Source organism: Dermacentor variabilis, chromosome 8 (genome assembly GCF_050947875.1).
Source record: "Dermacentor variabilis isolate Ectoservices chromosome 8, ASM5094787v1, whole genome shotgun sequence".
Taxonomy (NCBI): domain Eukaryota; kingdom Metazoa; phylum Arthropoda; class Arachnida; order Ixodida; family Ixodidae; genus Dermacentor; species Dermacentor variabilis.
Window position 1 is genome coordinate 123,192,735 of NC_134575.1, and position 13,991 is coordinate 123,206,725.

Here is a 13,991-nt window from a genome sequence, read left to right on the forward strand (position 1 = left end):
TAACATCTGAGTATCTCAAATATCAGCATCATTGATTGCGTGTTGTGATGCGCCTACCGTGATGCCGCGTCGGGTGCACCAGCGCTCCAAGCACCCCCTTCCCTCTCTCACCCTCGGCAGTCCTCTCCCCCACCCAGAATAAACAACAACAAATCTATGTGAACAAACCAAGCGCACGCGAGCACACGAGATTAAGAGAGGACAAGTAGGAAACATTTTCGCGCACGTTTACTTATCTTTATGGTTTTTATGGGCTGTTTTTATATCAACATATCTGCGAGAATTGCCACCGTTCGTTTTGGTTGTCTCATTGTCATGCGAGACAGAGCATTGCTTCCTTGTTATTGAATAGCGGACTACACTTCTGAGAACTATGTACAATACGAAGTTTACAACTGCATTCCTCCAACGCACCTGAAGTTATTTCGGAGCCCGCAACGGAAATGTCCACGTAACCTATATCGTAATGTGCATACATTCAACCAATGGCTGAAATATGTTATATTTCTAAGTAGTAAGCGAGCAAAAATAATCGTATCATTCTATGATGGCTAAATTTCGCTGACACATTCCACGATTTTGAGAAAAATGTAGTATATTTTGCCAAGCTTATTATATCTTGGCTAAAACGCCACCAAAGTACGTTAAAGAGTCATGTACAAGTCTGGCAACTGCTTCCGGAAGTGCATGACACCTTCCCTCCTCAAAAGGTATGGAAATAGGAGCGGCAAATACGCGACAGAGGAATCACTAACAGCGAAAGGCAAGACAGACAAGAGAAAGACACCAAACATCCACCAGTCGCTCTGGAAAACACTGAATGCTCTCGTGCTCTACAAAAGCCTCCGAAATTCAGCAGAAGTCAGAGAGCTTCGAGCAGAGTAGAACTCACAAAAGTGCAAAAACAACTTGAAAATGTGAGTCACTAAACAGTGGAAACTGCGAAATGCATTTATAAATTCAAGACAGACTGTTAGATGCCCCTGTATGCAGTTTTTTACTTACTTCCAGAAAATTTTACATCGTAATATTAATCGACAGCCACATGGGGCGGGTTTTGATGCTATGATACTTTTGTATGCGCTTACAAAGGACTTTAAGTCTAGATAATAACGGAACAGACGAAGTAAAAGAAATGAACGAGTAAGTCCAGAAGCCTGCGCACGAATGCCTTTCCTAGGAAAGGGGAGCACTGAGTGGGCTAAGTATGCGCACGAGGTAGGAAGTGCGAGTTTTTCGATGACCGCGTCTTCGGAAATTACTCCATAGCATACCTTGATTGGTATAAGACCCCGCTCGACGAGGTAGTAGCCGCCAAGTTTCTCCAGGAGGTCCTTGCACGCTTCGCTGACGTGAATCTTGAGGGCTGCGAATTTCGGAAACGATGCCTTGCAACAGACGCTGGTGGAGAGAACACCAACGCTGCCCGCTAGTACACTTGTGCGCGTACATTTGTGTGGGGCGTTCATGGCAGAAAGAATTCACCAGCCACGTTTCTAAATGATATCCTTGCTATGCCGCGAAGAGATTTATTGCCGCAGTGCCAAACGTGTCCGCGTAACGGTATTTCTCGCTAGAGTATTGCCGGATTAACAAAACCCTATGGGATGGTCCTATCACTGGCGTATTAATCAAGATAGTGGCACAGCTGCGATCTTTCTCTTACGGTGAAATTGCGTGAATATATCAGGATTCCCCTTTGTTAGGTTCAATTGATTTGAAAATGTTGCAGCCTAGGAAGGGCTACTGCAGCAGTGGGCACATGTCTAAAAAGTGCAGAAACTAGAGGTGGCGAAACCGACACAACTAAGATGACCGGTTGCATAGACGAAGAAGAACCACCTTACCGGCTTTCAGGCTCTCAGAGGGGCATTTCAGCATATGCACAAAGTTCACAAGCAACATTCGCATTTGCAAACGTATGCATAAATACCTAGGTCGTACTGCGTGAGAAGAGAGCAGTTATAAAGTAGAGAAGAAATGAGGAACGAGACATCAGCATCGCTAGATAGATGACTCTCGAATTCGCTTCTTTGCTGTTGTTTTCCGCTTACTATATAAGAGTCCCCTTAAAAGTGCGCCATGTCAAGCAATGAAAACAGCGACATATATTCGCTTCATTTCTTTACATTTGCGTCCCGTTACCTAGAACTTATCATGAACCTGAGTTCATGAAAACAGGCTGCACCGTTTCTACGGAAGAAGCCATACCGTCTTTGGAACTATCAGGGGTGATGCACGGGTGGGCGTTCTTGAGAGTGCGGAACAACGAAAGCAGCTTTGACAGGAACATTGCCTTTCGTACTGCGCCCACGCTCTTCTCGTTATAGGATCCGCCCCGGTGGCTTAGTGGATATGGCATTGCGCTGATGACCAGAATTACTGATAGCGGTGGAACTCAAGAACGCTCGTGTAGCGTGCGTTGAGTGCACGTTGATGAACCGAAGGTGGCCAAAATTAATCCGCCGTCTCCCAGTGCGACGTACTTCAATGTCACGTCTTCATTATGGCACGTAAAACCCCATAATTACTTTTAATATTTACATAATTTCGTCTTGCTAAAGTAGTTATATTAACCCCTTATACCCATGAAGGTACCGAACTATCCATCAACACGTCAAATCGGCCGCACGGCAGCGAACTGGTTCAGGAAACAAGACAGCCGGCGGAAAGCAGGAACCACCTTCTCCGGTAGACTCCATCCGCGAGGCCGTGTTCACGGTGTCGCCGAAGAGGCAGTACCTCGGCATCCTCAATCCCACCACACCGGCTACGCAGGGACCTGCGCAAAATGTGAAAGACGGAGGTTGGCAGCACAGAGACTGACGAGCACGAAAGTGGCAGAAAGTAGTTGAAGCAGCGTCATTCAACTGTAACCTATCTCTGGGCTCAACGAGAACTTAAAGGGCATCGGTCTTCGCAGATGTACCTTACATGTCTCCATTTGCAAATATAAGAGCCAAATAATCTGACAGAGAGTATCTATATTGTTACGGAGTTAAAGACAGACGTATATTTACAGGATGTTTACAATAATCGTAGCGGCTGACAAGATGGTAGACAGCGCGCGAAGGCCAGAGCGTCGTCTTCTTCCGACCAAGCTGACATCTTCTTCGTCAGCGTGTCACATGACCCCCGGCGAAGGAAGCACCGGCTCGGTGCTGGTTAGGAGGCGGGCGAGTGATACAACTTAAGACGTGCGACATGGACCACGTCGGAGCGATGCTGAGCCACGGTTGGCTCAAGAGGGGCGATTTCGTACGTGACGTCAGTTACATTACGCAAGACACGGTAAGGGCCAGAGTAGCGTGAAAGTAACTTCTCCGAGAGGCCAACGCGTCGCGATGGCGACCAAACGAGAACCAGAACGCCCGGTATGTAATGTACATGTACGTCACGATGGCGGGCGTCGTATAAGCGCCGCTGATTGTCCTGCGACTCCACAAGTCGACGTAGGGCAATATGGAGTGCTTCTGGTGCTTTGAGTATGGCTTCACGGGCGTGGTCGGATGTGGAATTCAGACTAGCAGGCAGAATGGTGTCGAAAGGTAGCGTAGGGTCGCGGCCAAACAAGAGGAAGAATGGAGAGAAGCCGGCGGTATCATCGCGAGACGAATTATAGGAGAAAGTAACGAACGGCAGCGCAACGTCCCAGTTGCGATGGTCAGTGGAGACATACATGGACAGCATGTCAGTAAGGGTGCGGTTAAGGCGCTCGGTTAGACCGTTCGTTTGTGGATGGTAAGCAGTAGCAAGTTTGTGTTTAGTTGCGCACGAGCGCAGAATGTCGCTGACAACTTTAGAAAGAAAGTAGCGGCCGCGGTCGATGAGGAGCTGTCGAGGGGCGCCGTGGTGAAGGATGACGTTCTCTAAGAGGAAGTCGGCGACATCGGTTGCACAGCTTGTCGGAAGAGCCCGCGTGATTGCATACCGGGTTGCGTAGTCTGTTGCTAGAGCAATCCACTTGTTTCCCGAATCAGACGTAGAAAAAGGGCCTACAAGATCAACACCTACACGGAAGAGTGGTTCTGATGGTATGTCAAGTGGTTGAAGGCGACCAGCAGGGAGTGTGGTCGGCTTTTTGCGTCGTTGACAAAGGTCACACGCAGCGACATAATGGCAGACATCACGGTAAAGACCAGGTAAATAGAAGTGCCGACGAACGCGGTCATAGGTCCGTGACACGCCAAGGTGACCGGCAGTCGGGACATCATGAAGCTGAGCGAGAACAGTCTGACCAGATGCTCAGACACAACGAAGAGTCGGGCAGGGCCGTCCGGGCGCATGTTAGAGCGGTACAATATACCGTCTTGGAGTTCAAACATGCGAAGGGAAGGATCGGCCGTCGTTGAACTGAGCCGTTGATTAAGGTCTTGTAAGGAGGCGTCCCGACGTTGTTCGGCTCCAATAACGCGAAAAGCAGCCAGAGAGAGAACGGTGACAGGTATGCCGGCCGCAGAAACGTCAGGAGGGTCGACAGGATGGCGCGACAAGCAGTCCGCATCTTGATGTAACTGGCCGGTCTTGTATACAACTGAATAGTTGTATTCTTGAAGGCGCAGAGTCCAGCGGCCAAGGCGCCCTGAAGGATTTTTGAGGGACGAAAGCCAACACAGACCGTGGTGATCAGTGATGACTGTGAATTGGCGGCCGTACAAATAGGGGCGGAATTTACCCACTGCCCAACGAGAGCCAGACACTCGCGTTCGGTGACGGAATAATTGCGCTCAGCAGAGGAAAGAAGGCGGCTGTCGTAGGCAATAACACGTTCTCGCCCATGTTGTTTCTGTGCCAAGATAGCGCCAATACCGTGGCCACTGGCATCGGTACGGACTTCTGTTGGAGCTGACGCATCAAAGTGAGCGAGAATGGGCGGGGACGTAAGAAGCCCAATCAGCTCGGTGAAAGCACCAGCTTGCTCAGGGCCCCAAACGAATGTGGCGTCTTTCTTGAGGAGCTGGTTGAGAGGGCGCGCAACGTTCACAAAAATTCGGACAAACCGACAGAAGTAGGAGCAAAGGCTCAAGAAGCTGCGAATATCCTTGGCACATCTTGGCACGGGAAAGTCTTTCACTGCCCGTATTTTATCGGCATCAGGGCGTGCACCAGAAGAATCAATGAGATGCCCGCGCACAGAGATTTCCGGACGACCGAAGTGGCACTTGGACGAATTTAATTGTAGCCCCGCCTGACGGAAAACAGATAGGATCGTCCATAGGCGTTCGAAGTGGGTCGCAAAAGTCGGAGAAAAAAACGATCACGTCGTCCAGGTAACAGTGGCAGATGGACCACTTGAAACCATGTAGGTGGGCGCCTATCATGCGTTCAAATGTGGCCGGGGCATAACATAAACCGAAAGGCATCAATTTGAACTGAAACAGGCCATCGGGAGTTATAAATACTGTGTTCTCGCGATCCATGTCGTCGACGACAATTTGCCAGTAGCCGGAGCGAAGGTCGATGAACGAAAAATATTGTGCTCCATGCCGGCAATACAGGGCATCGTCAATGCGTGGTAGCGGATAGACTTCCTTCTTCGTTACCTTGTTGAGGTGTCGATAATTCACGCAAAATCGCCAACTGTTATCCTTCTTTTTAACTAGTACAACAGGGGATGCCCATGGGCTGCAAGAAGGTTCGATGATGTCTCGAGAAAGCATCTTGTCAACTTCATGTTGGATGATTTGTCGCTCAGTAGGTGAGATGCGGTAGGGTCGCTGATGGATCGCGCTCACATCACCGGTGTTTATCCGATGTTTTACGACAGATGTTTGTCCTAGAGGGCACTGTCCAAGGTCGAATATGTCCCAGTATGAGGCAAGGAGGCAACGTAGTTCATTAGCACGCTGGGGCGGAAGGTCGGGAGCAATCATTGTTGTTAGGGCATTCAAGTCTGAAGGGACAGGGGGCGAAGCAAGAGTTGAACACGAGGAGCTGTTACAAGTTAAAGTCGAAATGTTGTAGTCTCTGGCCGATGTTATTTGCGCCAGGGATATTCCGCGCGGGAGTACTTGTGTACAATGTCCAAAGTTCACAAGTGGAAGGCAGGACGCGTTGTCAGAAATGGCAATGACGGTGTGAGGAAAAGCGACGTTATGCGAGAGCAAGACATCCGGATTAGGGGATACGATGTAGTCACCGTCTGCTTTAGGTGGAACGGGGGAGACACCTATGTAGGTAACGGCACCATGTGGGAGGCAAATATGCTCTGTGGAACATAGCCGTACCGGAGCACTATCAGGAGGGTCAATAGCAGCAGGTAGAGCGAGTTGCACAACACCAGCAGAACAGTCTACTAAAGCAGAATGTGTAGACAGAAAGTCAAGGTCCAGAATGAGGTCGTAAGGGCAATGCTCTAAAACACAAAATAAAACAGAAGTATGATGTCCGGCAACACTCACGCGAGCCGGACACATGCCAATAACGGCTGGTGTTCCACCATCGGCGACTTGGACCACAGGCGATGGGGCAGGAGTAAGGACTTTCTTGAGACCATTCCCGAAGCTGAGAATTCATCACGGATATGTGCACGCCAGTGTCAATCAGAACCGTAGCATGTACACCATCCACGTTCACTTTAATGAGGTTCCGATGTGTGGGCAAGGTCAGAAGAGTATTTTTGCGTCGGGTCGGTTTGGCAGCATCACCTCCAGGTGCTGCACGCGTTAGTTTTCCGGAAGGGTGCGCCGGAAGGAGCTAGGGGATGGTGATCGGCGAGATGGGGGCGATCGGGAGAAGCAGCGACATGGCGAAGGAGAGCGGCTAGAGCGGGTAGGCAGAGAAGTGTCGCCAGAATGTACTGGCTGCGTTTGCGGGGGGAATCGAGGAGCAGCATGAGGGCCGTGGGATGGGAGGTAGGGCCAGGGGGTCGAAATCCACGAAGACCGGTAGTGACGTGAAATATGGCCGATACGGCCACAAGTGAAGCATATAGCTTGTCGGCCGGATTGCGGATTCGGCTGGATTGCGATACCGCGTTGGGGCATTCAGGCTGCGGGTGCGTATGACAGTGCTGGACGGAGTGTAGTCATGTCGATTAATTGAGGAGATGTTGGTCAAACCAATGTTAGCCAATTCCTGGCGCACAACGGACTGTATCAGTGAGACGGTCGCCTGGCAATTGTCGGTGCCATGGGTTGGGGTTGTGACAGGAGATGCGGCTTCTAATTCACGTCGGATGATATGTAGGACGTCATCAGAGCGGGCGGGCGTGGGCGGACAGCGGACGTCTTTGCAGGTGGACGTAGCAGCCGTTTTGCGAACGCGGGGAAATGGCTGGGAAATGTGGCGACTGTTGGCTTCTTCAAACTGCCGGCAGTCAGTAATAATAGCTTGCACAGTGGAAGAATGCTTGAAAACAAGGAGGTGGAAGGCATCATCTGCTATGCCCTTAATGACGTGTGCAACTTTATCAGGTTCGGACATCTTCAGATCCACTTTGAGGCACAGAGCGAGCACGTCCTGGATGTACGTGAGGTAGGATTCTGTGCAAGTCTGGACACGCGAAGCGAGTTCTTTTTGGGCGGCGCGCTGACGTCCAACTGGCTTGCCAAACAAATCTTTCAGCTTCTGTTTACAAATGTCCCAGCTGGTAAGTTCCTCCTCGTGGGTCTGAAACCACACGCGTGCCGTGCCCGCGAGGTAAAATATCAAATTAGCGAGCATGATGGTCTGATCTCAGTGGTTGCTGGAGCTCACTCGCTCATATAGTTGAAGCCAGTCTTCAACATCAGTGTCGTCGGTGCCAGAAGAGGTTCCTGGGTCAGGGGGATGTGCTTGAATGACGGTGGGCGTGGGTGCCGACGGGCCCGAAGCATCCTCGCCTTGTGCTGGCATTGTGGATGCAGCCAAGGAGCACCCGCTGCGTAAATCCGTCTTAATAATGATCTCGCAACCTCCACTAAAAATGTTACGGGGTTAAAGACAGTCAGACGTATATTTACAGGATATTTGCAATAATCGTAGCGGCTGACAAGAAGGTAGACAGCGCGCGAAGTCCAGAGCGTCGTCTTCTTCCGACCAAACTGACAACATCTTCCTCGTCAGCGTGTCACAATATATTCAAAAAAACGTCCTAAATAGGGCATCATTTTTTGTTATATGGCAGTTTCCAGTAACGCTTGTTAACGGGCTAGTTGACACAGCACCGCTGCTAATAGCTGCCTTGCGTCGAGAGAAAAGAAGATACAAAGAAAATGCAAGCCCACTGGTAGCATTGTGGGTCTGCTTTTTGTCGACCTGATGCATTCTCGGCGCCCTTTGAATTCGTGGAGGATACCGACCCCTTCGCCCCGCACGAACCATACACCAACACTGAAAGGTGACACTGATATTAGTTAATCGCTGCCGCTTGCAACTCGCCATCTGGGTGACCACGCACTGCCCGTCTACTCGCCAACCCGTTATCGTTTCTCTCCCGCCTTTCCTTTGCTTCCCTCCTTTCCTATGACACCACGGTTGAGCCGTGGACCATCGAATAACACGACGATGACAGTTTTTCTCGCGTGATAGTCACTTCTTCCTCCTAGGTCATGCACTGCAGATTTGAGTGATGAGCTTCATTTTTCGTAATAGCTTATTTTTAGACCCCCCCTCTAAAAGTGAAACTACAGAAACGCATTATTGCACACATACGCATATCAGCTGAGAGGCGTCCACAAGCACCAATATTCAGTTTTTAGAAGTGATGAATTTACCATGACACTGAGCCGCTGTACTGGAATGTATCGCCTTGTAAATTGGGCGTCGAAAAACGTTTTTAATGTTCTTTTATAGGCGAATGCCTATAAAAATATTGTGTGGGTGCTTCTGCCTTCTGCTTTGCTTGCTTGCTGTGTACTGTGTTGCGATGCCAGGTATAGCTGATTCGGGACAGAAGACGCACAACTCGACAATACCGGCAGATCGCAGAAGTACTAGCCGTTAATGACGCTGCCAAACTTGCTGTGAAGTAGCTTCCGCTTAAGAGGAAGCTTCAGCTGGGTGAGGGGGGAGGCAACTACGTTTTTCATATTCAAATACTTATCAAGCACAGAAACGTTCTCATGGTGCAACCGTTGGGCCATTTTGATTAAAATTTCCTGCATTTACGAGAGTAAGTTAAGCTCTGCCAGCTGTAAAAAGCACAAATATTTGTAAAAAAGTTATTTTTCGTAATGTGGCGTTAATAGCGCGCTTTTTAACGCGATAGCCTGAATGGCTTCGCGTCACAGAAAATCCGGTGTCGACGCTGACGTCCGGCGTCGACGGCCGAGAAAATAATCCCGAACCACGCATCCTCAACCACGTAGGCCCTCCACGTGGCGCACAGGCGTTGCTGAACTAATTTAATTTCTGAAAGGAAATTCCGTCAGAAAATTCGCCATGTACGACATTCACGCAGCCTACGGTCGTGATAGCGTCAGATTTTAATTAGAATGTACGAGAAAACTTGATTCTGTTATGCGGAAGCTCAAACCGAAAACCCTTTTAACGCGATATTCGAGCTGCCATTTTGGGTCTGTCTAAACGTAGGAGCGGCGCGGCCCGCACAGTTCCTTGCCAACACCATCGAAAAAAGAACAACAAAGCTCGCCTTCGTGCATAGCATTGGCCGCCAGCTTTTCCAGGAAAACGTTACGGTTACACAAGCTGCAGTCGCCGGTAAACGTAAGAAGCAGTCAGGGATCTTTGAACACTATCGCGTATCACTCTTAAAGGCGAAGCTTAAGCGTCCTCCCAAATTTTTTTATTGAATGTCCCGCCGAAACTGCAGCGCAGGATCGTAACTGTAACGTCACAAACGTCAACGTAGTTTTTCGTATTTTAGGCGGTGGTGGCTCAGTACATAATGTTTTCGAAACTTTATATTTTCCATATTTGGATCAGCCGCCGTGGTTGCTTAGTGGCTGCTCTCCACGAGGTCAGGTGATCGAATCTCGGCCATGGCAGCCCCATTTCAATGGGGGCGGGAACGTTCGTGTACTTAGATTTAGGGACACGTTAAAGAACCCCTTGTGGTCGAAATTTTCCGGAGTCCCCCAACCATGGCGTGCCTCATAATAGGATCGTGGTTTTGACACATAAAACCACATAATATTTCATATTTGGGTCCTTTACGATACAATGTAGTTGATTTGCACTGATAAACAATTAACTAGACCCTATAGGAGACACCGTGAAAAATCCATAACGGCACGACAAGGTGATGCTGAAACTTCAAGGCAGCATCGCCAGTGTGCTTTTTCCTGCTCTTTCTTGTGACTTACCATGCCTCTTTTCACCGTGAGCTTGGCATATTGGGTATCATTGAAGGATAAGTTATTCATACAGGTACAATATTTTTGCTTTGTGTCCATTTAGTTTTGTCCGTTTTAGATGCCTTAATATGCTTCTGTTTACTTATAATTTCTTTAAATATGAATTACAGAGTTCAATGCATGATACTCGTGTTCTCTTTTCTTTTTTTTACAGCGAAGCTGTTTATGGGGCTAGCGTTTGGCGGATCTTGTCTCCGTGGACAGAGACCAACAGGAGGAGGAGGAGTAGATTTTAATGAAGAGAAAGGAGGAGAGGTCGGCTTGGAGAGCGTGTCTCTAGCCTGCTACTCCTCACTGGGGAATGGGGAAGTGGGAAATACAGGGAAAGGTAGATGGCGGGTGATTATGATATGGTACAATGAGATACTATATACACTTTGTCCAATATGCGGATGCGCACTGGAGACGCAATACACGTAAGAGTAATCTTGTCCGTACAAAAAGTAATCTTGCCACAAAAAGTTATTGCGCAAACACATTTCGCACTGACTACATGTCTCACAGCTTCTAGAGGCGATCGTCAGTTTTTCATACGTGAGCCGATCTCGAAGATAGTGCGATGACGAGCCGATCCGCGGCGGAGGTGCAGTTCGCCATTAAGGGGCCCACATTCACAGCTTCGCTGGTCATTCTTCACAGAGTGGAAGGGCACTGATTTATTTTCAAGTTTTAAATTTCCAACAAGTTTTCAGACTGAAATGACGCGTATAAAACGCATAAAAATGCGTTTCCCACAGTCACTATTCTTTATCTTGTTTCGAAGTGCGTGAAACATCAGTAAATTTGGCGCATTGGATCCTGATGAAAATTATTTCTGCGTTAAGTTGTGTGTTGACAGCGGCTCGCTAGTTAAAATTACCTCTCAATGGCCCAGCGTATGCGTCAAATAGTCACGAAGAACGGACTGCGAATATAATTCAAGGAAAATATCGCTCAAGCTGTGCTAGTAAATTGCACAAAAACAAAGGTTCGTAACATGTGGCACCCAATCCCTTTACAGTGTAACATTTATTTTCAGCGAAGCAGTAATGAAGCCGTCAAAGACGTTCAACAGCTAGCGGTTTATGAAAGGGAAAAATTGTCATCCACCTAAACGTAGTACGAAAATAGAAAGCAAACGCACACGGGTTTCTCAGAAGGCACGCTTTGCAGTTGACGAAAAATTCGTCCTGGCCTCTGATTCGAACTAAGGATCTAGGCATTGGTTTTTCATTTTAATTAATCATGGGGTTTGATGAGCCAAAATCACGATCGGATTATGAGGCACGCTGTAGTAGGGGACTCCGGAAATCTGGACCCCCTGCGGTTCTTTAACGTCCACCTAAATCTAATTAGACATGTGTTTTCGACCCCATCGTCATGCGGCCGCTGTGGCCGAGATTCGATCCCGCGAACTCGTGCTTAGCAGCCCAACACCATAGCGACTTAGCAACCACGGCGGGTGGCTTTTCATGTCACTCTACAATTTTCTCATTCACACTTTTATTATATTTCTTAAATTGAATACTTAATTAAGACTAATTATATAATTAGGCAGAATGTAAAATAAAGTCGCTGTTTCGCCCGACAGGCGAAGCATCGATTGTGATCGCAAATTAGTGGACGGCTGCACCAAGTAAGGATAGTAGATTTATCGGCCGTATAAACTTGTAAAGACAGGCATTCTATACTCACGGAAAACTTTCTGTGGCTATGAAGAGAAGGCTACAGGCGCGTTGCTGCTGCTGCGCATGCGTTACCGCGCCAAGTATACTCCGGCGGCGTTTGAGAGCGCTTTTGGTTGCTCGGAATAGACGCTAAATTGACGCAGCTTCCACGCACGACGGTTTCTTCCCAAACGCGAAAGGGAAAAGCCGCAAAATAAGCAAAGCTTTACACTCAGTGGTGTGTTCTGTCTTATTTAACTGTTGCTAATAAGGTGTTTGTTTTGTATTCCCCATCCTAACTAACGCAGAATAAAATGTGGGGCACTTTTTAGAAGCGCTCTCACTTGTGCGCGCTTTGGCTCCGTAGCTTTCCCTTCATAGCCACAGAAAGTTGTCCGCGAGGATAACTAAATTAGGGAGCATGCTGTCACGTGCGCACAAGCAAACATGAACACGTGTCGCTCGATGACCGCTCAAACTCGCTGTCAAAACGCTGCAGTGAGGAAATGCGGCAGCAGCAGCGAGCGAGTAGACCTCCGTACAGCCGCTCGCATCAACGCGAACTACGCCTTAAGAACACAGCGCAGCGCGGACTCTGTACGCGTCGCAGGTGGCCTTCTAGACACCGTGGTCCGACCGGGCACGCGGGCTAGCCGGGACGCCCGGAGTAGAAGGCGCCCCTCTCCCTGCCCTCCCCCGAAGCTTTGAGCCGCGATCGCCGGCTCACCCTCGCATGCTTTCCCTCGCACATACAGCACACGCTGCGCGGCAACGATTTTATCGCCCGTGGACTTCATACGGCAGAAATGCGCCTGGAGTGTGCGTATAATTTATATCGCTATAAAAATTTTTCTGAATATCTTCAAGCGACGGCCAACCACATTACCTTGGTCCTGTCCAGATACTTCGCATTTGCACATTTTTAAATTTTGGCTCAAGTTACGTGGAACAACCGCTATATTAAGCCAGTTGCCCATTAAAGCTTTTGTTGCCAATCAGCGCTAGTGGAGTCTTCTTTTCCGTCGTTCTTCTGTCTTTCATGATAGAGCTATTCATATGCAGACGCACCAATTCGCCCAAGTTTCATTACGAATTTTATGATCTCTTCTGGAGACAAACTACTCAGATTACGGGCAATGAGGATGCACAGCAGCTTTCTGAAACGAAAATATCAAGGTCGTAACGACCAGAATTCGGAAATAATTGTCTACAAGCTGATGCAATGCTTCATAGGGTCATAATATGGCCTCTAAATTGCACCTTATCTGCCGCCATCTTCAAGACACACAACGCTCACTGGAACGTTAGAAATTTGTGATTTTTCCAACAATCCATTGGCGCCACCCGAACCCGGAAAAATGAAAGTAGCCTCGGAAAGGCGCTTGGGACGTTCTTCCAGAAGAAAAAAATGTAGTTCCCCTCTACGCAAACGCGGGAAGGTCCTGGGACAAATCTGCATGCGCTTTCATGATGGTGGCGAAGCTAGAGATACGCGATTCACGCCCCAGTCTGACCCGAATGAATGCCGACGCGCAGCTGGAGTCGTTCGCCACGACGATGCCGAATCTCGAAGCACCGGATTGCGGCGAGCAGGTGGAGAGCCATGGAGGCGATCTGTCCGGCATGGCGCAGCCCGTTGCGGAGCGGTAGCCCGCTGACCACCATGTACGCGTCGCCGATGGTCTCCACTTTGTACACGTCGTAGGCGCCGATTATCGAATCGAAGCACGTGTACACGTCGTTGAGCAGCTCCACCACCTGGGAACATCGACGGGGAAGCGTGGACAGAGCGCATCAGTAATGGGGCGGGGAGTTCGAAACGACAAAGCGAAATAACATGCACGCCCGAGTCGGCAGACGTTTCACACGAGCAGAGAACAACAAATGCGCTCGCACAATGCCGTAAAACGATTCTTTAGCTTAAGTGGTTCGTTACACTCGGTTTCGATTTAGAACACGTCGCATATGGTTGAACTGATGCCGTTCATGCGGCTCTGAACTCGACGTGTACTGTTATCGTGAACAGCAAATGGCTGAGCAGCATTAT

At 48.9% G+C, this 13,991-nt stretch overlaps 1 protein-coding gene across 1 annotated transcript in view; it reads right to left on the reverse strand.

Annotated features, from left to right (window-relative positions):
• The window catches only part of LOC142590569 (guanylate cyclase 32E-like), a 154,508-nt gene that overhangs the window by 15,270 nt on the left and 125,247 nt on the right, over positions 1–13,991 (reverse strand). Inside the window, exons 20-22 of the mRNA XM_075702855.1 lie at positions 13,459–13,702; positions 2,684–2,782; positions 1,275–1,366 (exon numbers count right to left, since the gene is read on the reverse strand). Coding sequence (XP_075558970.1) covers positions 1,275–1,366; positions 2,684–2,782; positions 13,459–13,702 — 435 coding nt within the window. The remainder of the gene's footprint in view (positions 1–1,274; positions 1,367–2,683; positions 2,783–13,458; positions 13,703–13,991) is intronic.